This window comes from Pseudorca crassidens, chromosome 19 (genome assembly GCF_039906515.1).
Source record: "Pseudorca crassidens isolate mPseCra1 chromosome 19, mPseCra1.hap1, whole genome shotgun sequence".
NCBI classification, from domain to species: domain Eukaryota; kingdom Metazoa; phylum Chordata; class Mammalia; order Artiodactyla; family Delphinidae; genus Pseudorca; species Pseudorca crassidens.
In genome coordinates, this window is record NC_090314.1 from 62,378,831 (window position 1) to 62,401,453 (window position 22,623).

At 49.7% G+C, this 22,623-nt stretch overlaps 1 protein-coding gene and 1 long non-coding RNA gene across 13 annotated transcripts in view; both read left to right on the forward strand.

Annotated features, from left to right (window-relative positions):
* The window catches only part of FAM20A (FAM20A golgi associated secretory pathway pseudokinase), a 49,991-nt gene that overhangs the window by 9,716 nt on the left and 17,652 nt on the right, over positions 1 to 22,623 (forward strand). For 8 of the 12 annotated variants that reach the window (XM_067717184.1, XM_067717195.1, XM_067717187.1 and 5 more), the window contains exons 2-3: positions 20,736 to 20,920; positions 21,594 to 21,644. In XM_067717184.1, coding sequence (XP_067573285.1) covers positions 20,736 to 20,920; positions 21,594 to 21,644 — 236 coding nt within the window. The remainder of the gene's footprint in view (positions 1 to 20,735; positions 20,921 to 21,593; positions 21,645 to 22,623) is intronic. The other 4 variants (XM_067717186.1, XM_067717196.1, XM_067717189.1 and 1 more) reach the window with 1 other exon arrangement.
* On the forward strand, positions 1,045 to 16,260 carry LOC137212963 (uncharacterized). Its single transcript, XR_010937734.1, has 2 exons — positions 1,045 to 13,285; positions 13,326 to 16,260. It is a non-coding gene; the product is annotated as an uncharacterized lncRNA (long non-coding RNA).

A 22,623-nucleotide genomic window follows, 5' to 3' on the forward strand; every position in this document is an offset into this window, starting at 1 on the left:
GTGTACTCTCTGCTTTTGTTTCCTAACAAATCACTCCAATACTTAGTGACTTAAAACAAGAACCATTTACTTAACTCATGATTCTGCAGGTGAGCGATTTGGGCTGGGCTCAGTCAAGCAGTTCTTCTGGACTCTGCTGGGCTCCCTCAGGCATCCGTGGTCTACCTCTGGGATGTACTTCCTCCTATGGAGTCCCGTGTCTAGGACCCGGGCTGAGATGATGATCACGGCTCCACGTGGCCTCTCATTCCCCAGTCCAGCCAATCGGTCTTGTTCACGTGGTAGCAGCAGGGTACCGAGGGAGAGCGGAAGTGTGCGTAGCCTCTTGAGGTCCTGGCTAAAACCTGATGAAGGTCACTTCTGCGACATTCGATTGGCCCCAGGAGATCCAAGGCCACCTGGGGAGGTGCAGCCACCATGGCCATCGAAGTGGAGGTGGTCTGCACACCTTAGTCCTCTTCTAGTGAGCAAAGGCTTGAGGGTAGTCTTTTCTCCTGGTGAGTTGTTGGGTGCCGGACAGGCAGCTCTCAGGGGTAAGACCCCTTCCTGGGCGTCAATGGGAAAAATAATATAACCCTTCACAAATCTAGTGAAGCTGCTGTGGACCGAATTGTGTCCCCACAAATTGTGCTGACTTAGGCTCGTATCCACCTCAGTTCCCCAGGGCAGGGTGCCGAAAGCCATCTCTGAAACTGTCTCCCTCCTCCCGGTACGGTCCTTCCAGCCTCTAGAGGCCTCTCGGCCTCCCTGACTCCCAGACAAGATGGACTCAACCCCTTCCTTGGGGCCACGTGTTTAGCTCTTCAATTATTCTCTTTTCAACCTGTGTATTTATGGATAGACTTTAAGTCCACCTTCTTCTGCAGGCCATCTTTGAGGTCAAAAGCTGAAAACTGGCCCTTTGTCTCTCTTTGCATTCCTCCTGTAGTAACTCTAATCCTCCCCAAGGCCACAGATGCTCTGATTGAGTGGAATGAGTACACAGCATCCTCTCACAAGGATGTTGTGAGACATCCTTGTTTTGTTTGTTTTATAAATTTTTATAAATTTTTAAACACTTTCATATTAACCAAACTTTTGTATTAACCAACATAATATTTAGAACAATTATGAAGGTTTGTTCTTCCTTATCAGGTGTATTAAGAGCCTGTATTTTATAAACAAATTTCCAAAGGCCATTATCTGTCCATTTATCTATAAGGCATCTGTGAAAATAATTGTTAATATTGTTAACACCATGAATAGGCAGAGTCCTTTCTACTTCCTGAAGCTCTTTAAACAGTCTATAATTAGTTCATTACTGAAAAAGATTGGGCTTTACAGCCAGTAAGAGGTTGACCGGTGTACCCCCATGGAAAGATGTCCAGTCAATCCATATTTTATTATAAAGCAGTATCCCCTGGCATTGCCCCAGGCTGGCGAGGCTTCCGTGAGCTCCGTGTGGGACCCCTGATGAAAAAACTCGGCAAGAACCACAAGCGCTGCCTTGTCCTGAGACCCTCAAGAGGCCAGACCTCTCAGAGAACTCTCCACTGAAATGGACAAAAACGCCGTCAGTGCAACTCGAGGCCCTCAAAGCAACACATGGAAAAGTGTGTGCTCCCTGTTTATTATATCAGTATGTTATTATAATATAATGGTGAGAAGCTGAGATCTTCTCATGCAATTTGCTATTAAAAAATTAAATATGCCATCCAGGATGGGTTTTCTATGACAAACTTTTCTGCCTCAGTAACCTGGACCCCTCTCCGGGATCCCTTTATGAGCTGCACAGCAACAGCTGGATGCCTGACACATCCCACTTCTAGGAAGCTGGAAGTCAAGTGTTTAAGCCATCGGATCTCTTGGCATTTCCTGAGCAGGGTCTAAAAAGAGAATTCAGTCACTGTATTTGTTTCCTAGGGCTACCGTGACAGATTGCCACTGTTTAAGTCACTGTTGGTGGCTTGAAACAACGTAAATTTATTCTTTCACAATTCTGGAGGCTGCGATCTGAAATCGAGGTGTGGGCAGGGTAGCAGGCCTTCCAGAGTGTCTATGGGAGAATCCATTCTGTGCCTCTTGCAACTTCTTTGGCTGCCAGCATCCTTCGGCTTGTGGCTGCATCACTCCAGCTCCGGCATCCTTGATCACATAACCTCCTCTTGTATCTCTGTCTCTCTCCTCTAAGGACACACGTCGTGGATTTAGGACTCACCTGGTAATCCAAGACAATCTCATCTCAAGAGCCTTACTTACCTCTGCACACGCTCTTTTTCCAAATAAGGTCACTTTCACAGGTTCCGGAGATCAGGTCACAGACATCTTTTGGTGGAGCAGCGTGCAGCCCGCTACAGTCGTGTGTTGTGATGACCATAAAGGCCCTGCAGGTGCCATTTTATTTGTATTTTTTTAAAGAGACTTTTGTCGTTTACCTAAAAGATTTACATAAAAAGAGTATTTTATCGTTTACATTACAGATCTTGCTTTCTCTGCTAGAGCTTCTGATAGGCATTCAGGGCAGTGCCTTTAGGATGAAACGCTCGGCGGCGCCTGGAATGTAGGTCGTCAGGCTTGTCATTCGGAACAGAGACATAGACCTAGTAATTAGCTGAACTTGGACTTAGGAACAAAGGTTCTTTACGAAGGTCGCGGAGTCAGACGGGATCAGTGAGTGAACTCAAGCCACGAACCTCTGTCCAGAGAGGGGCCGAAGGGCCGGGAGCAGCTTGGACTCTCCTCGGACAATTCTTTTGGACCTGCTGTGACAGGTGAGCCAACGGGTGATCAGTGCATCAAAGCCATGTGCCGTGGAATGCGACTGCAAAATGTTTGGCTGGAAAAATATTAAAAATAGATGATAAGCCAATGCCCACCTTAGGTATTAGAAAACCATCAATAAAGCAACCATTGGATGCCTAATGTGAGCAGTGTAACCTACCAGGGGCCCCTCTGGGTTAAACTCATTGCAAACTGTACACCCCAGGTAACTGGATGAGGTGGCGTTCTGTTCTGTTATGGGCTGTAAATCCATTGAAAGGTCTGGGGGGTCAGCCCAAAACGATGATCTTGGATTTACAGCAGTTGATCTCCAGACCTTCTTTTTGGCAGGAACCAAGCTAGCGGTCTGTTTAGGCTACTTGTAATTTGTGATATTACAACCACTTTATCTGCATCTATGAAAATGCTTCTTCCTCGCTCTCCGGGCAGGGGACACTGTGCCTAAAGCACCCAAAATGGTTTTTTTATTATTAATTTATTTGTTTATTTATTTATGGCTGCATTGGGTCTTCTTTGCTGCACACAGGCTTTCTCTAGTTGTGGCGAGCGGGGGCTACTCTTTCGTTGTAGTGCGCAGGCTTCTCATTGTGGTGGCTTCTCTTGTTGCGGAGCACGGGCTCTAGGTGTGCAGGCTTCAGTAGTTGTGGCTCGCGGGCTCAGTAGTTGTGGCTCGCGGGCTCTAGAGCGCAGGCTCGGTAGTTGTGGTGCACGGGCTTAGTTGCTCCGCGGCATGTGGGATCTTCCTGGACCAGGGCTCGAACCCGTGTCCCCTGCGTTGGCAGGCGGATTCTTAACCACTGTGCCACCAGGGAAGCCCCCCAAAATGTTATTTACTCATTAAGGTATAAGTAAACAACCAGGTGGGCCAGAACATTGGGGCCCACTGGAGATGATCTGCTGACTCTTTTCCTTCAGGTCAACTTGCAAAACTGCCCACTCTGAGAGATCTTTCCCGCCCCTCCAACATAAGGGATCCCAGGACCCTCTTCTACCAACTCCTGCTTTGTTTTCATCAGGGCTCTTAACACATGCCCTCTTGTCTATTGATATGCTTCGTGTATATCCTCATCAGCTTTTCAAGGAGGGATTGAATCGAGTGGATACAGCCATGTCCTGATCCCCAGAACATGTCACCGTTACCTCTTGGAAAAAAATTCTTTGCAGATGCAGTTAAGGATCTTGACGTGAGGAGATCTTGCTGGATTGTGTGGGTGGACCCTAAATCCTATGACCCGTGTCTTTGTAAGAGAAAAGCAGAGCGAGATTAGACACAGACAGAAAAGGAGGAGACTTTGTGACCAAGAAGGCAGAGGCTGGAGTGATGTGGCCGCAAGCCAAGGAACGCCAGTAGCCACCGGAACGGGAAGAAGCAGAGAATGGATTCTCCCCTGCAGCCCCCAGAAGGAGCAGGGCCTGGCCCACGCCACGATTTCAGACTCTTGGGCCCCAGAGCTCTGAGAATGAATTTCTGTGAAGCTCCCGAGTTTGAGGTCATTTGTTAGGGCCGCCACAGGAAATGAACAGAAGGCGGGATGCTGTTAGCTTCTTGGGCAGTGTAACCCCGGGGTCTAAAACGCTGCCTGTGTATAGCAGGTGCTTACTGAGTGTTTGGTAAACGAATGAATAAGGGAGCATCTCGGAGGCTTTGCAGTTGGGCAGCTCTGGGTTTCAATCCTGACTCTGCCTCTGAAGCACTGGGAGGCCTGAGGCTCATTTCCTCCCGCCTCTGTTTCCTGCCCTGTAAAGTGGGCCGCATACCTACCCCTGGGGGTGTCGGGAGGGCAGATTGAGGTCACGTGTGTAACACACGGGGCAGGGCGCCTGCTTCCTGCGGCCCTGAGTCGCCAGTAGGTAAGGGAACACTAGTTAGTTATTGTGGTACGCTCCGTATGGGTTATCTGATAGCCACCAACAGCCAGCCGCGTTCATCGATGTTTGATGCCCAGTGGGTGGAGGAGAGGAGGAAGAAACAGCCTTTGTGGTTCCCAGACGCCAGGGAAAAGCACCCGTGCTTCCAGCCCAGCCCCTGGCCTGCCTGGCCTCAGCCTCAGCTGCTGCTGCCAGAGAGAATGTGCGCGTGTTCATCTCTCCGCAGTCACTTTGACATCAGATACCCAGAGCTTGTGGGCGGGGGAAGACACGGACCCGGGGCAGCCTGCAATTAGTCTCCCGACGTCAGAAATTCTATCCCCACGTACGTGCGTGCGCGCACACACACACACGTACACACACATCTTCACACGCCTCCACACACACAATACATACACACACATCCACATGTCCACACACACACGTACACACATACGCCTCCATATACACACATACACGTGTACACACGTATCCACATGCATCCACACACACTCGTATATACACACACACCTCCACATACACGTGTACATATGTATCCACATACATCCACACGTACACACACCGTCTCCTTTAGCCTCAGAGCTGCCCCATAGGAGAGGCGCTGTAGTCCATCCTCAGATGGGAGGCTCAGACCAGCTGGGTCCCACCGGAACCCGGACTTCCAAGGCAGAGGTGCCGCCTCCACGCCGACTGTGCCTCGCGTCTTAGGTCGGATCCTGGTGCACTTTCAGCGCGGGAAGAGTAGTGGGCGGCGATCAGAGCCCCAGCCCTGCGAGGCCCACAGGTGGGAAGGGCAGAGCTGCTTCCGGTCCTGGACTCTGCAGGTGGGGACTGCCGTGGTCCTTCCGGAGACGAGGTTGTCACGAAGCTCAAAAGCTCTACAAAGAGCCCAACTTGTCCGTCCTTATACACCGTAGAGCTGCTGTTCATCTTTAAAGTTTTGTTTTTTACCGTCAGGGTAAAAAGCTTTATTGGAAGAATCTCTCACCCATGTCCTGATTCCAGGCTTGGGTTTAATCACAGGTCTGCCGCTTCTTAGCAGGGTGACCTTGGACCGTTCACTTGGACCGCCTTCATCTGGGCCCCGAGGTAGTAACAATAATACTGACCTTCTACGGAGCTCCTGGGAGGCCTCAAAGAGTTAAAACTGCAGAGTGCTTCGGACAATGCTTGCTGCAGTGTAAGTGTCAGGGGAGGGTGAGCTGTGTTCCTTGTTATTATTCAGACCTGTGGACCCCCCGGGCCACCGGCTCTTCTTCCGCCTGATGTTTGTTCACAGGGACAGAGGTCCCCGTGGCTCCCACACGTGGGATGCTCTCTGACGTGCCCCTCCCCATTCCGTCCGCTCCAGCTCGGAAGCCCTGATCTCTGGGCAGGGCTTATGCCACCGCCAGGCCAGAGCTGTGGTTCTGGGACAGCAGCATGGGGCCAGGGACCCAGCGAAGCCCGGAGTGAAAACAAGTGGCCCATTGCGACACAGCTCCAAGAGGAGAAAGCGATTGTATTTCAGCCAGAAAGCAAGGGGTTTGTGCCGGGAAATCAGCCCGTTTGGCAAAATCTCACTGAAACCTCCGTACAGTTATTACTTTCTCAGCAGAAGACAGATAAGCAGGTTCCGAGTTTCCGCCACCACCCTGATGTGTCAGGAGTTTCCCCCAGTGTTCTCGATGCACCTTGACAAAGCGTCTCCGTCTCTGCAGCCTCCGTGGAAGGGCAGAAAAGGCTTAGGTCAGAACCCTGGCTGTTCACTTTCTCCTTTTCCATGGACCGTGTTGCTGCTTCCACTGTGCAGACCTTCCTTTCCTCCTCTGTGGATTGGAGGAGTGATGTAGTCACAGGGCTTCGACAGCACAGGGAGAGAACCCCCAAAATACATTTGCAGGAAGCTCTTCGCAAATGCAGAGATCGATAGTATTAACTACAACGATGCCTCCTGCGTTAAAGAAGCAGCACAAGGCTATGGGAGAGGCGTCGGGATCCAGGGACGTCCCAGCCCCCTCACAGCTGGGGGGACCCTGTGCCGAGTTCCAGCCCATGCGATGTGAGCTGAAATGATCTACTTCCTGGCCAGAGCCTTTAAAAGCCGGGACCCAACCCCTCCAGTTCCTCTCGTTTGTAGCCCCGCTGGCTGGGAGACCACAAGCGGGGGTCTTGGTGTGTCCATCCAGCTGACCCCTGAGTCCCTCTGTGGAGCAGAATCCCCACTGACTGACCTTCGTTAGAAAAGCAGCACAACTAAGAGAGAAACCTTTGCTGTGTGAAACCACTGAGCTGTCAGGACCATGTTGTTTCTCCCCAGAACCTGATTTTACTCTCCAAATGCAAGTGTCGAAGACATGTACCGAGGATTCCTATTTCTAAAATCACATCCAGTGGGACTCTAAGCCCGTTTCCCGTGAGGTTGGTTGGAAATTCAATCTCAGTCGTCAACTGGGGTTCCTTTCCCTAGACCCCCTAGTGTCGGGGGAATGTCCTTAGGGTCTTAGGGAGCAGAAGGTGTGGGGTCCTCATTCTGTCACCTGGTCTCGTGCATGAGGGTGGCAGTGCTGCTTTTGTGGCGAGCTCGGGCACGGGACTATTTGCTGCTGCCTGAAATGCGCCTTCCCGCGTGCACCGCACAGCCGCTTCCCGCCACCTAGGGTCACCTCCAGGACTCACCACCCCAAGCCAACTTTCCTTTCCTGATCTCAGCGAATCTGCCTGTTTCCTTCTGCCTGCACTTCCCTCCTCTCTCCCCTGTCTAGCCTCTCCCTTTGCTGAGTTTAGGCTTTCCGAAAATAAAACCATTTCACAAGCCAGTGAAGGAGTGGGGAAGCCTGTCTAAATGTCTGCCTGGTCCTGGATCATAAACACCCCCTAAGACAGAGAAACACAAAGTCCGGCCCCTTCTTAGAATAGAGGTGGGTAAAATTCCACAAGAACAAAAACCACATTAATATCTCAATAAATTATCCTACCCCACGGATGACTTCTCATAGGCTCGGGAGGAAAAGAGGCCAATGGTCCTCTCCGCGTGTAAATCAGATGGAAAGATAACACCATGCAAATTAGCACCAGCGCATGGGCCAAGGACTTGAAAGAATTTAACCTGTGGGGAAGCCACCAGGAAGTTTGCCTACAAACCATGAGAATACGTGCCCCCAGCCCCTGCAGCCAGATCCTTCTCTCCTTCGGATGCCCACGCCTGGCGACAGGCGGTAAGGCAAAGGTCGGACACTTTTGAAAAGACGTATGTTCCGGTCAGCGTGTGTTTATCGAAGGACCCAGCGTGTGGATTTAGTCTCCTCTGTTCTCAGCCCACGCTGAGCGCTGCCTTTAGACCTCAGCTCTGCTTTTCGCACTCGGGAAAATGGTGGAGGAGAGGGAGGGTACACAGCCATCCAATTCCAGCGTCGGTGTCATTTGCTAACTGTGTGTGTGTGTGTGTGAAACATACACTCATCTATTTTAGGTTGCACAGTTGGAAGAGGAAAGAACCAGAATTTAGTAGTGCCTCCTTTGCAAGTAACACGTGTGTTGGTATTTTATCCATATGCTTGTTAGGTCAGTAGAAGCCTGACAGCTAAATGATGGCTGACCCACATTTGTTTTTGTTTTTTTTTATACAATTAAATAATACTTAAAGTTTTTGCTGTGCAGAGGATCTCGGAGGAGTGTAGGAGACCCCGAGGAAGGCTTTTATGCTGTCTGTGGAAAATATTAAATTGCGCAGAGACCAGAATCAATCATAGCAATTTTCAGGTCATTATCAGAGGATTAAGTGCCTTCTGTGCTCATGATTCTGTAACTCCAGCCAGGGGTTTCTCAACCTCAGCACTACTGCCATTTGGGGCAGACGATTTTCTGCCGTGCTAGGCTCAACAGAAAATTAAATAAAAGAGGAGAATGCATTAGAAGATGTTTAGCAGCGTCCGTTAGCACCCCTCTCCACCAACTGCGACGCAAAAATGTCTCCAAATATTGCCATCCGTGAGGGGTGAGGTTGCCCCTAGTTGACAACCTCTGGTCTACACCATGGAGGCCGTATCCCATGGAACAATGTAGTTCACAGCTGTGGGACCTTGGCTTTGTGAATGGTCACGTCGTGATGAGGTTGAGCGTTCAGTGTTAATATTTAATGTTTCTCAAAATGTGTTGTGCGCCACATAGAATCCAGTGCGTGTCGTCATGGGCTCTGTAAAGGGAAGGTTTAGGAACTGCCCTCTGCACAGGAAGCCTGACTGCAGGACTTCTCAGAGCCTTTACTGCCTTTATGTAACTCCCAGAGAGGCTGCAGTTTGCGACTCTTACGGAGCAAGTGATGTGTGTTAGTTGTGCAGGTGCTTTGCTTTGTGCCCAGGACCGGAATCTGGGAAACGTGGCCCAGCTAGAAGTTCTCTGCTAGGTCCCTACCTCGACTCTGGGGACCCCTTAGACCAGGATCTAAGAAGACCTGCCATCTTCTCCAGGATGTCCAGTCTGCCCTCATCTTCGGCGATAGGTCTGGAAGTTGTTGCGAGGGTGGAGATGCAAGTCTGTCACTGAGACCATAGTCCCAGCTCCGGGAGTGTCCTCGCTCTGTTAGCTCATCCAAAATCAGCAAGGTCTGTTGACGGTTGCCAAGACATGGAAGCAACCTAAGTGTCCATCAACACATGCATATGTGTATACGTATACACAGTGGAATATTACTCAGCCGTTAAAAAGAACGAAATTTTGCCATTTGCAGCAACACGGATGGACTTGGAGGGTATTATGCTTAGTGAAATAAGTCAGACAGATAAAGATAAATACTGTGTGTCATTTATATGTGGAATCTTAAAAAAACACAACAAACTAGCGAATAGAGCATAAAAGAAGCAGACTTACAGATACAAACTAGTGGACACCAGTGAGGGGGACAATATGGTTGGGGGGGGAGTGGGAGATACAAACTGTCGGGCGTAAGACAGGCTCAAGGATGTATGCACAACACAGGAAGTACAGCCAGTATTTTGTAATAACTGTAAATGGAAAGTAACCTTTAAAAATTGTATAGAATTAAAAATAAGTAAATAAATAAATCAGAAAAAAACCCAGCAAGGTCTGAGCAAAATGGGCAAGTCTAACCATTTTGATAAGACCAAGAGAAAAAAAAAAAAAACAAGATCACATTTTGGGTCATGGGGACCGAGATTCCTCACTTTATCTCGGATTTCTGTGTGAGTCCAGCAAGTCCCTTTGTGCCTATATCCCCAACTCCACTTAGTAACGTCTTCCACAGTAGCCAGCCCCCAGGTGAGTGGAAGTTGTCTCCAGCAACGCTCCCCCGCTGGATGGAGCTCTGGTGGCATCACGTGCCTATGGGTCCCTCTCCCTGGGGACGAGCTGGGAGGTCAGAGGGAGCCTGCGCTCGGCGCCAGGAGGAGGGCGGAGGGCGGGGCGGAGGCCCCAGTGTGGAAGGCACGTCAAGTGGGAACGCAGAACCTGACCTCAGAAGCCAACTGGCCAGGTTCACACCTGTGTCTGCTCTGGGGTGGCATTCTCCGGCCAGATGACCTTGAGCTAGCTCACCCGTGCCGGCCTCCTTGTCTGTGAGATGAGGCCGACGGTGCCCCTGCCCCCTCCGGAGGGGGAGGAGGGTCCTGAGGGGTGGGCACGGAGCCCCGTCGGTGTTGGCGTGATGACTCCACGTGAGAGCAGAGCTGGGGACAGCCATGAGGAGCGGGCCAGCCATTGCCATGGCTCTCGTGTTCTCCTGGGAGCTTGTTTCCCTGGCCAGCCAGGTCCATTTAAAGGGCCCAGTGGGCAGCCACGTTGCAGAACTCGGGATGGGATGGAGAAGCAGTAGCCTCTCTCCAACCCATTAGCATCCACTGCCCCCCACCCAGTGACAGCTCCTGGGCACGGGGGCGTCAGTTCCACTGAACCAGCTCCTTATTCACAGGAGAAATAGGACAAGACGAAGGAAGACTTTTCCAAACTCGTCACCACCCAAATGAAGCAACTCTGGGAAAATGTTCTTTCTAAGACCAATGTCAAGGCTAAGAATATTGAAACAGACCCGTGGATCAAACAGATGCACAGATTGAGGTCGAAAGCCGAGTCCCTTAGAGGTTCACTGGAATGCTTTTATAATTTTCGTCATGGCAGAGTGCTTCTGGAAATTCATAAGATGAGTAAGATAATAAATAAGTAACCTTATGAGTTCCCTTCTAACAGAGAGAGAGCTCTAGTGCAGTGCCTGTGTCCAAGAGACTCTTGGCCCCCCCGCCCCAAGTTTTGATCCTAGTATTTTGGAGTCTGATGGAGTTTTTGCAGCAGGAAAATTGTTCAGGCATCTAAGAATCAGTTATTTATAGAACATTTCCTGCGCGCAGAGCATTTTGTCAAATGCTAAGGAGGATGTAAAAATCTTAGGCAGGCTCCTGCCCTCGAGAAACGTAGAGCTTTGTTGGGAAGAAAACCCACATGGCTCTGAAATCTTTCGCTGTCGCCCCATCTCCTGCCCAATGCTCCAGCACAACGACCACTCAACTGAGTTTCCAAAAGAGGAAATTTTGCCTGAGTGCCTGACAACCCCGCCTCCCTCCGGCTGCTCAGGCTGCTGGGAGCAGACGGTCTGGGCTCTGTGAACCTCCCCAGATGATCCGTCCTAAGCCAGATGATGGGGTTCGGGGAGCCCCATCATACTTCTCCACCAGGCGCGGCATCTCCCAGCCATGCTGGGAATGAACGGCTCTAAAAAACAAGCAGGGGGTCAATCAATTAGAAAATAATTAATGGATTTTCACCAGATTCCTCCCCAGGGGACCTCAGTGTGAGCCCTTAAAGCAGAGAGTATGTCATCTCTCATCACAGCTTCATAACGAGAGAATGTAGCAAAATATAGATTCTCAGGCATGCAGCTGAAATGGCTCTCTGCCTGCCAGGGCCTGGCCTCGTTGCTTTTGGCAGGGAACGTGTGTCCAAATGCCAAAGAGAGACTGGTTATTTCAGCCGGAAAGGACAGAAATTAATTCCCAGGATCAGTTCAGTCTGTCCTGACTCAGGAGAACCAGGAAATTTACGAGATGCTACGGTTAGAAAGAAGGAAGGACGGCAGGCAGGAGTTCTGGAAACTTCAGCATTAGAGCGAACATACGCTATCCAGAAAGCATGCACGTCAGCTGCCCTTGAGGACGCCTGTGATTCCCATTAATTGTCTTTCCAGAAGAATACAGAGGGTAGTTCTTACAGCGCTGTGCACCCACTGTGGGTGAGGTACGGAGCACGTTCGTTGGTTCCCCAGACTTTATTGAGCACCTGTTGCATACAGCAAGAACAGCAGAAGAGATGGGAGGTGCATACGGATTCGCAGGGGCGAGAGAGAAAGCTCACATCCACGTGCAGAACGGGAAAAGCTTCAGAGAGGACGTTCCTTGAGAGTTTGACCCTGGAATCTGGAGATGAAAATGTGGCAGTAGGCATTCCCATGGGAGAAACAGCACGAGGTGGGGAGGAAGGTCTGGGAGCACTAAACATAGTGCTTAGGTAGGAAGGGAATGGGGGCGGGGGGAGCCTAGAAGGGGTCAGAGGGGCTCTTGGGGGATACCAGAATCAGGGCTGGCAGCGAGGACATGGCAAAGAATTGTGCAGGAGGGAGACGCGTGCTTGGAGCTCTGATTTCCAGATAATTTGGCTGAGATCGGAGCCTGGAGAGACGAGGGAGAAGACTTGAGTCCTGAACATCAGTTAAGAGGCCACTGCAGGCTCCAGCCAAGGTGTGAGGGCTGAGGTGGCAGGGCAACAGGAGGAAGGGCAACATTGTAGAGGTTGCAGAGGTGAAACTGCAGCTTTGAGGAATGATTTGGAGGGGACGGGAGTCAGATTTCTGCACTTTGCGGCCAGGTCGCCTGAGCAGTGACTAGCTTGTTCCTAGAACTGATGGGACCTCGACTGCCTGTCCTGGTCCAGCCCTAGCCTCTCCGCTTTATGGACCATCAGACAGTATTCTTGCGTATTTCTTTGCACGATCTGGTGCCAGAATTATCCCCAAAGAGCCTGACCCCGCCCCATGAGGAACCTAAATACAGTGGAGGCATCTACACCTTGAAACCAAGTGCAGGGAGGGGGTCTATCCTACCCCTCGTCTTTCCTCCGGACCGGAAATCGAAGAACCGAGGAAGTTTTTCAGGCCTGAAGCCGTGCGCTCAGCGACTGGGAGCATGGTGTGGGGGAGGGCGGCGCCCAAGCCTCTGAGAACCTTCCAGGTCCTTCCGGAACCCTCTGAGTCACAGCTGTCTCCCCTCCTTGCCAGATGTGTTCACAGCACCTGGCCCCCGAATACCACACCCCAGGGGCTCTGCCCTGAGAATCCCAGGAGGGACCAGAGCCAGGAATGGCATCCTCCACACACTCTTAGCTCCCCACATCCCAGGAAGAGTTCCCAGGCCCTCACTTAGCTGGGCGGCAGCAGCTGAAGTGCCCGGCTCCAGGCTTCCCACCCAGCCCCAGGCCAGACCTGCCTGAACAGTCAAAGGACGGAGAAAGCATTTTTCTCTAATGCCCCGAAGATAACTTGGCTACTGCTTCCTTAGCACACCTAGAGACCGCAGACAAGCCACAGTGGGATTCCCAGGTCCCTGGGATGATCTGTGACCTTGCAGACGTGCCAGGGCAGGCGAAGGGCAGTATGTAGCGCAGCAGTAAGACAGAGGTCCTTCCCTTCTTGCTTACAGGATGTGTGTAGCGCAGAGGTCCTTCCCTTCTTGCTTACAGGCTGTTCCGGGGATTTTGCTGTGGCTTGTGAAGCCGGTGGTTTCTGTGACCCACTGCAAATATGATGATCTACCTGCTCTCTGGACTTTATAAGCAGTAATAATAGTTAAAACTGGCAGCCGTCCTTGGGCACCTGCTGAGTCAAAGGGTAAACTCATTATAAATTTGGAAATGGAAAGTTGCCCTCTGAAAAGATGTACCAAAGTATTTTCATCAATAATGCAAGAAAGCATTATACTCGATGCTACTCAGTAAGCCTGTTTAAACCCTTTTAAGGTTTCCACTTTAAAAGCATCTTATAATTGTAAAATTCATGTAGGTAACTACACAAGTTGGTCTACATAGGAAAACTCTTAAAAAGAGCAATACAGGGGGACTAGCCTTACCAGCTATTAAAGTGTTTTATGAAGTTTTTAAAAAAGTTCAGACTATCCTACCGGAGCATGGCTAGACAGAACATGAAACAGAACGGAGAGCCCAGAAATAGACCCCAAAATATAAATGGAAATGTATAGTGTGAAAAAAGATGATGTTTTTAATCAGTGAGATTTTTTTAAATGGACTGTTTAATAAATGATTTTTAGAGAACTGGCTAGCTATCTAGCGGGGAAAAAGGTGCATGCCATACTAAATATTTTCTACATACCTTTTACTAAATATTTAAATGGAAAAAATGAAACCAGAAAATACTAGGAGGAACCATGATTTGCTTTGATTTCGTTTTGTATTCCCGTCACTTCAAAGGGAGACTGGCTTTTCTAAGTATAACGTAGAAGTCAGAGCCTGAATAAAAGGAGTGGTCATTTCAGCCTTTATAAAAATCAACATTTTTGCATGAAAAAGATCACCCCAAATAAAGTCCAAAAATTGGGGTGGGGGAAATATTTGCAAATCCTAGTAGGGAGAAAGAGCTGATTTTCTACGTGTGCGCAATCAGTAAGAAAAAGATGAACAGCCCAGCACAAATGGGCAGAGGAAATGGAAATGACTCCTGAACACATGAAAAGATGCTCAGCTGAGTGATCAGCTCAGCTTCACTCCTCGCGAGATAGAGACGTGCATTTAAAATACACGGAGATACCATTTTTCCCCTATTAGGTTGATCAAAAAGTAAAACTGTTGGCAAAGCTGCGTGAAAATAGTCTCAGACAGCGCTCACCCTTGGAGGAGGGCAGCTTGGTAATTTCTGTAACAATGACAAATGTATTCATATCTACCTTTGACCCATCAATTCCGCTTCTAGAATTTCACTGTACAGACATCCTCCCGCACAAGGGAAACGTCACAGGTACAGGTTAGACTTCACAGCATCGCTTGTGGTAACAAAAGAATTCAAACAACCTAGATTTTTACCAATAAGGAATAAGGTGAATTCTGTGATTCCCAAACACTGGAATACTGTGCAGCCTTACAAAGGAATAAGGAGCGTTCTGGGTGCTGCATTGGAACAGTTGCCAAAACCTAGTGACGAGAGCAAAGCAAGTTTCAGGACAGTGGATTTTATGCTACAAAACCTATAAGGGTAAAAGGGGAGAGAAACAAGGGAAAAAACTGGCCACATCAGTTACCTCTGGAGACGGAAGTCGGTGAACGGGCAGACAGGGATGGAAGGGAGATGTTTGAAATTTAAAATTTTGAACCGTGTAAATATTTCCTATTCAGAACAATTTTTGTGGAAAACTCCAGTACTTCCGAGGGTAAGGAGCAGAGTGGAGTTTACCCCTCACCTCAAGGTCATGGGACTTGTAACCGAGGATTTTTATGAATGAAAGCAACATCCCATCAATACTTTGTGCTTTATTGTTTGGTACCGACTTTATTTCTTCCTTTAAAAGTAAGGCTAGTTGAAAGACCAGGATTATCTTGGCTGATACTCTACATAACAATCCCTCGCCCCATGTATATAATATTTTTTTAATATATAATATTTTTTTATATTTACTTTTGCCACATTGAGCTGCGTTTTTAGAAATCTACTTTCTTTTTTTCCTTGGGTATAACAAACAGGTAAAAAAAAGCAGGTAATTTCTGTGTTGGCCATATTTTTTTAATTTTTATTTTATATTGGGGTATAGCCGATTAACAATGTTGTGTTAGTTTCAGGTGTACAGCGAAGTGATTCAGTTATACAGGTACATATAACCATTCTTTGTCAAATTCTTTTCCCATTTAGATTCTTATTACAGAATATTGAGCAGAGTTCCCTGTGCTGTACAGTAGGTCCTTGCTGGATATCTCTTTTACCATTTTTATGTTTGCATGCACAGAACCATAATCAGAGCACAGGCCAGTGGGAACGGGCTCTCCTCTAGGGGCCAAAAAGCCCCGACCTGTCACATTTGCCAGTTTCCATGGTGTAAATTCTCCCACAACGGCAGATGTCAAGCTACCTGTCCAAGCCAGCTCCAGCACACCCCTGCTGGTTGTCCCCAAGGAACAAAGGGCACACAGACAATGTTTCTGATAAAAAAAGAAAGAAAGAAAAAAAAAAAATAGACAACTCTCAGCAGCTCTACCTTAACCATTAAAAAAAAAAAAACCCAAACCGGGGGCTTCCCTGATGGTGCAGTGGTTGAGAGTCCACCTGCCGATGCAGGGGACGCGGGTTCGTGCCCCTGTCCAGGAGGATCCCACATGCTGCGGAGCGGCTGGGCCCATGAGCCATGGCCGCTGAGCCTGCGCGTCGGGAGCCTGTGCTCCGCAACGGGAGAGGCCACGACAATGAGTAGGCCCGCGTACCGCAAAAAACAAACAAACAAAAAACCCAAAGCAAACAAAAAAACCCAGTGTGAAGGATCCTGTGATGCCCTTTCTTTGTGCTCCCCCGCACCGCCCCCGCCCAGGCTGTGACACTGGCCCTGGGAAGGGCAGAATCGCTAACCAGAGAGCTATGCATCCCCACCCAACAGTAAATATGAACGTTTTAAAGAGCGATTTGTCCTCCTGAGGAAGTTACACTCAATTTGCCGCATTTGTTTTTCTATTTGGAGGCTGGAGCCCCGGCTGTTGGACTGTTGTTGTAGCTGGAACCCATCAGCTTGCAGCTCCGCTTAAGAAAACCCCACCTCTTCCCCAGCCCTGCTCCAAATCCCAGAATCATTGTTTCTCTTTCTGCTGCTCTAGCTCAGGGTGACTAACTCCGCTCAGGACTTTGCAGTCTTTCCACCAGACTCCCAAGAGAGTCGAGCAGTCCCAGAGTTTAAGCCTCAAAGTAGCCTTGGGAACTAGAGCCTGGCCCGGCTCTCTTTTAAAATAAAAATAAATGTGCATAAAGTAAGGAAAAGCTGGCCGGTGGCCTGCAGACCTAGTAAACTGCTAGGACTGAAGCAGTTTAACAGGAGACACTTCGGATAATTACACCAATGGTTCGAGCCCCCCCTCCACCCACAGCTGGAAGGCTGCCTGCCCAGAGCTTGCTGTCCTGGGGGGACGTCCCAGCCATCTTTTCTCCCCTCCTTTTGGAGAACAAAGATCTCCTACACTTCTAGTAAATTTTAAGCCTACAGTACAGTGTGATTAACTAGAGTCGCCATGCTGTATATTAGATCCCCAGGGGTTATTCACCCTGCACAGCTGAAACTTTGCACCCTTTGACCACTATCCCCCCACTTCCCCCTCCCTCCAGCCCCTGGAAACCACTGTTCTCTCTGCTGCTATTAAATTTGACTTTTTCAGAGTCCACATAGAAGTGAGATCACTCAGTGTCTGTCTTGCTGTGTCTGGCTTATTTCACTAGGCTTAATGTCCTCCAGGTGCACTGATATTGTTGCAAAAGGCAGGATTTCCTTCTTTTGTAGAGCTGAATGATCTTCCGTTGTGTGTATATACCACATTTTCTTTATCCATTCATCCCTCGACAGACATTTCGGTTCCTTCTGCTACCAGCCAGAGAAAACTCTCTGCTTTCAAGAGTCATGTAACTACGTTAGGCCCTGCTGGTTCATCTCCTCACCCCCGGTCAACTGTGCCACAACATAGAATAATCCTGGGAGTGACAGGTCATCATGTTCACAGGTTCTAGCGATGAGGGCTTGGAACCTTGAAGGCCAGTTCTAGAATTCTGCCAACCACAACATCTCTGTTTTCTCAGAGACATGTGATGTGGTTTCTCCACATTTATTCATTATTTGACTACCTTAATAGGAAGAAAACATCTGGAATGGGGGTGGTAATTATCCTCTTCTGCTCTGCACTGGACAATCCATGTTGGGCTCTTGCATTTCATTCTGGGTGTCAGAAATAAGAGGGAAGTGGGACTTCCCTGGTGGTCCAGGGGTTAAGAATCTGCCTTCCAGTGCAGGGGACGCAGGTTCGATCCCTGGTTGGGGAACTAAGATCCCACATGCCGTGGGGCAACTAAGCCCACACGCTGCAGCTGCTGAGCCCATGTGCTCCAGAGCCCACGTGTCACAACTAGAGAGAAGCCCGCGTGCCGCAACGAAAGATCCCGAGTGCCGAAAGGAAGACCCGATGCAGCCAAATAAATAAATATTTTTAAAAAGAAAAAGAAGAAAGAAAGAAGAGGGAAACAGACCCACATAACCAAAATCACAAATGGATCACACCGTGGCCTGGGAAGGTGGTGAAGGGAATGCAGAAACTCAACCTGAAGATGGGAACCGAGGTCACGTGACATCCATCTTCAAATATTTACAAGGCTACAATGTAAGGAAGGGATTTGTTCTGCATAAATCCAGGGGATAGAGCCAGGACTCCTTGATGGAAGCTCTAGAAAGACTTTGGCCCGGAATTGGAAAATGCTTCCTAAGAGAGCTGGGCTGATGGACTGGGCTACTCTGCATGTAGAGTAGCTGCATCTGCTTCACTGGAGCTGATCCAGTACAAAATAGGCAACTCCTGGATAGGAATGTGGTAAGTGGAATAACACGTTGGGTTCAAGCGTCCTTCAGATCCCTTCCAAGCCCGAGCTCGTTATCCGACAGCCTTGGCTTCTTTGGTCCAAGCCTTCCTTTTGAGTCTCCTCCGCCTGGCTTGCGCGTCCTTGTCCTCAACCATAATGTTGTGTCACAGTCTGGAACTCACCTGCACCAGATCTTTCTTTCCGGTTGGCTATTTTCAGAATTATGGCTTGAATGATAGAAAATACGAAGCGACAGATTGAAAGAGAGGAAGAAAGGGTCGTCCCAGGAGGACTCATCTGATCGAGCCAATGGAGCTGTTCCTCTAGGAAGGATGGTGGCAGTAAGAGTCTGGAAGAAAGAGCAACAGGGTGGGGCCCTAATCCAATAGGACCCATGTCCTTATAAGAAAAGGAGGAGACACCGGAGATGTGTCCTCAAGAGAGGAGACCGTGGCAGGAGACAACAAGAAAGAAGGTGGCCGTCTGCAAGCTAAGGAGAGAGGCTGCAGGAAAAACCAAACCTGGCGACACCTTGATCTTGACTTGAGCCTCCAGACCTGTGAGAGAATAAATTCCTGTTGTTTGAACCACCAGCCTGTGGAATTTTGTTTGTGCAGCCTGAGCTGACAGAGACAGTAGGTCAGGGATCTTCATCCATTTACAATGTGGACACGGTGCCTAAGACATACAAAAGCTTTGACAATGCTCTGAGGCCTGAACAAAGAAAATGGATTGGCTCAGAAATGGAAAAACAAAAAAACTCCAAAACAAAATGAATTAATATATAATTAAATGTCCACAGAACAACGAGCCAGTGTTGACTTGGTTATACTACTAGATAATATATTCTTTGTTCTTGTTTATTTTGATACTTTATTCTTAACAGATTCAGAATGATAAAAGAAAATTTTCAAAAGGGATAGCAACAAATATTGAAGGAGGGGTGGATTTTAATATGTGTGACATGATAAAAGGCGAAGGTCTCCAAAAGTAGGGGCACCCAGAGGCCACCAGGACCCTGGAGCAGGTACCAAGAAGGCTAGGACCTAGAGCTGCCAGACAGCCATCCTTCCACAGCAGTTTATAAACCTGAGCCTCTTCCTCAAGACAAATGACTCTCACCCAGGACAGCGTTATTATCTGACTGTATTCACACAGGGCGAGGTGAGTGCAGAACAAAAAACACAAAACAAAACTCCATTCCCTCCTGAGGGTCTGGACTCTTGGAGGTAAAGTCTGAGGTGACCAAGTGAAATTTTCTTGGAAATTTACTGTTTTTTATTAAAACTGATTGTTTCATTTCCCTCCCCATAACGTGTCTATATTTATTTTAATATAAAAGTAATTTTTAAAACTATTTACCAGTGAGAACATTTGACACGCCAAGAATATGGGCTGTGTTTGTTTTGTTATGTACCCCATCACAGACCTCAGAGGTAAGGTATCACGGTTTGATAAATACGGATGTATAGGGACTTGCAAACCCTGCCCCATAATCCCACTTAGCCCGTCCCGGTCAGCTTCACCTCGTCAGATGACATGTGCCGACTTGCCTTGCTTTCCAGTCAGACGACCTCCATCTTTTCACTCAGCCATCTATTTCATCCATCCTTCCTCTCTAATCCTCAGCTATACCTGTCCCTCGCCTGCCTCTCGTCATGTCCACGTTGTCCCCAATCCAGGAGCACACCCCACATCTCCCCTTCAACCCAAACACCACCCATGTGGATCCAGCTGAAGCCCACTTTCTCCCATTGGAGTCTTCCTCTGACTACTTCACCATATAATCGTCTTTCCCTTCCCCAAAATGTTAAGGCATTTTTGTCTGAACACATGTCCAGCCGTTGATTACAACTGCCTTATATTCTGCTCTGATGATTTCATAGACGTACCGCTTGTCTCCCAGACTGGGCTCTGAGCCTCTGCGTGGCAGTGGCGTTGTTGTTCAGCTTTTTCTTTTTATCCTGGCAGGAAAGTTTCCTAAGCAGGACCAACAGTACATGGCTAATTAATTCTTCTTTTCTCATAGGACGTATTGATTAATCTCCTTAACGATCCTGACCCTCATTCTTTTCATTCTCATCAATTACCTTCTCTCTCCTACCTCCTGACTCCTAAGGTCAGGAAATATTGGGAAGTATAAAATACAGACTTTTTCACGGGAAAGTGCCGGAAGCGGCCCAGGATCACGCCCTGAGGTCCCAGATTATACAAGGCCCCTAATTTGACCCTTAACCTTCTGCGCTTTTCCTTCACAGTATTCGTCATGGTCTGTGGTTAGGTATTTGTGGATGTGTGTGTGGCCCTGTGTAACTGTTTGCCTGTTTCGCTCCCTGGATTGTAAACCCTCTGAGGGCAGGAAGCCCTGTGGCTGCTTTGTCCCCCGTGGGACCCTAAGCACAGCCTCAAGCCTTATACATACCAGGTGCTAAATGAATGAAGGAACGGAGAGTCCAGACAAGGCGCTTCGGCAGGTCTTTGCTCTCTTGTTCCCGCAGCTGAAGAAAAACTCTTCCGGCTCTTTCAGGCGACACAGGATATACAGAGAGCAGCTGAATCTCACTTCCCTGGATCCCCCACTGCAGCTCCACCTGGAGACCAGCTGGATCCAGTTCCACCTGGGGATCAGCCGCCACGGCCTGTACTCCCGGTCCAGTCCCGTCGTCAGCAAACTTCTCCACGACATGAGGCACCTTCCCACCATCAGCGCTGGTGAGGGTCACAGGACCAGGCGGGATGGACTGACTCTCTCTCCCAGAGAGGCTGGGTAATCCAACCAGGCCAGGCTCCAGGGTGAAGTAGTAAAGGGTTGGTTCTGACACCCAAGAGAGAAAGAAGCAGAAAAACACAGACAGTGACCTTTTTCCCTTTGAAAGAGATCTTACAACCGTGATCTCATCACAACCCCATACGGGACGCACAGGAGGTGTCCGTAGCTTACAGAAAGGTGATGGCCACTACTGGTCCACTGCTCCTTTTGAATCTGGCGACTCTCTCTTATACAGTGAGCTCATGATGTAGACATTACCACTGCTGCTTTACAGATGGGAAAACTGAGGCTCGGAGAGTTTAAAAGTGACCTGGCCGAGGACCCAGTGGCGGCCTGCTGCCTGAGGCCTCGAGCACTACGCCAGCCTAAGGGACACACTGAGGGATTTGCAGACACCAGCCAGCACCCGTTTCCCCACCAGCTGTTGCTGGAGCGTCCACGGAAGGGCTAGAGAGCATGGGGCCTGGATGGAGCAGGCTGGGAGGCTGCGGCCCCAAACGGGGCTCGGGGAGGTCCCCTACTGAATGCGCAAGGGCCCCAGGCTGCCTTCCAGGCTCCCCCTCTGGTGTCTGAACCAGAGTCGAGGGTTCTCAGCGCCCTGCCCCTCCTTCGCAGACTACAGTCAGGACGAGAAAGCCTTGCTTGGAGCCTGCGACTGCACCCAGAGTAAGTGGCCCGGCCCCGCCCCCGGCCCGCCGCGCCCCATCCCCGGGCCCCGGCCCCGCCCCGCCCCAACCCGGCCACGCCCCCGGGCCCTGGCCGCGCCTCATCCCCAGCCCCGCCCCACCCCCGGACCCTGGCCCCGGCCACGCCACGCCCATGCCCTGGCCCCGCCCCCGCCGTGGCCCCGCCCTGCCCCCCTCCATCCCCCTCCATCCCCTCACTGCCCTGTGGAGCCCAGTACCTGGCAGCAACGTGAAGGTCCCGCTGCCCACTCCGTGGGGCTCCGTCAGCAGCTGAGGAGCATGGGTCCCTCTGCCTCATCTCAGAACCTACATTTCTCCCCACCTTCCCGCACAAAAGAAAAGGCATTTGAGAGGAGCTCTTGGGTAGGACCCTGCTGGGCGGCAGGTGGTCCTTGGCCCAGCATCTTTCGCACCATTCAGGAGCTTGCCAGAAACGCAGAATCTCAGTCCCCGCCCTGATTTTCTGAGTCAGAATCTGGATTTTCACAAAATCCTCAGGGGACTAGAGTACATTTTCAGATTTAAGAAACAATGGTGCAGGACGGTGGTTCTCAACCCGGCGGCAGAGTAGTCACCCAGGGAGCTTTAAAAATTGCTGCGTCTTGGTCCCCACCCCAGAGGTTTTGATTCGATTGCCAGGGGGAAGCCCAGGCACCAGCATTTATATAAAAACACTCCAGGTGATCCTCATGCAGCCAAGGTTGAGATGCCCTGGGGTAAATGACGAGTAGAATCAAAAAGATAGGCGTGAGATACAGCACTGTCCCTGCCAGGGCGCTGTGACTTGGGTACAGGTGTGCCTGGACATGAGATCCCACCAGTCACTGCCGGCCACGAGGAGCCCCCTCCAGTGACCTCGATGAACTGAGCACACGTCAGAAATTTCCGTGGGTCACGACTTGTTAAAGACACAAGTTTGTAGGGCCTGGGGCTTCCGTTTTCTTTAGTTTCGCCCCTGC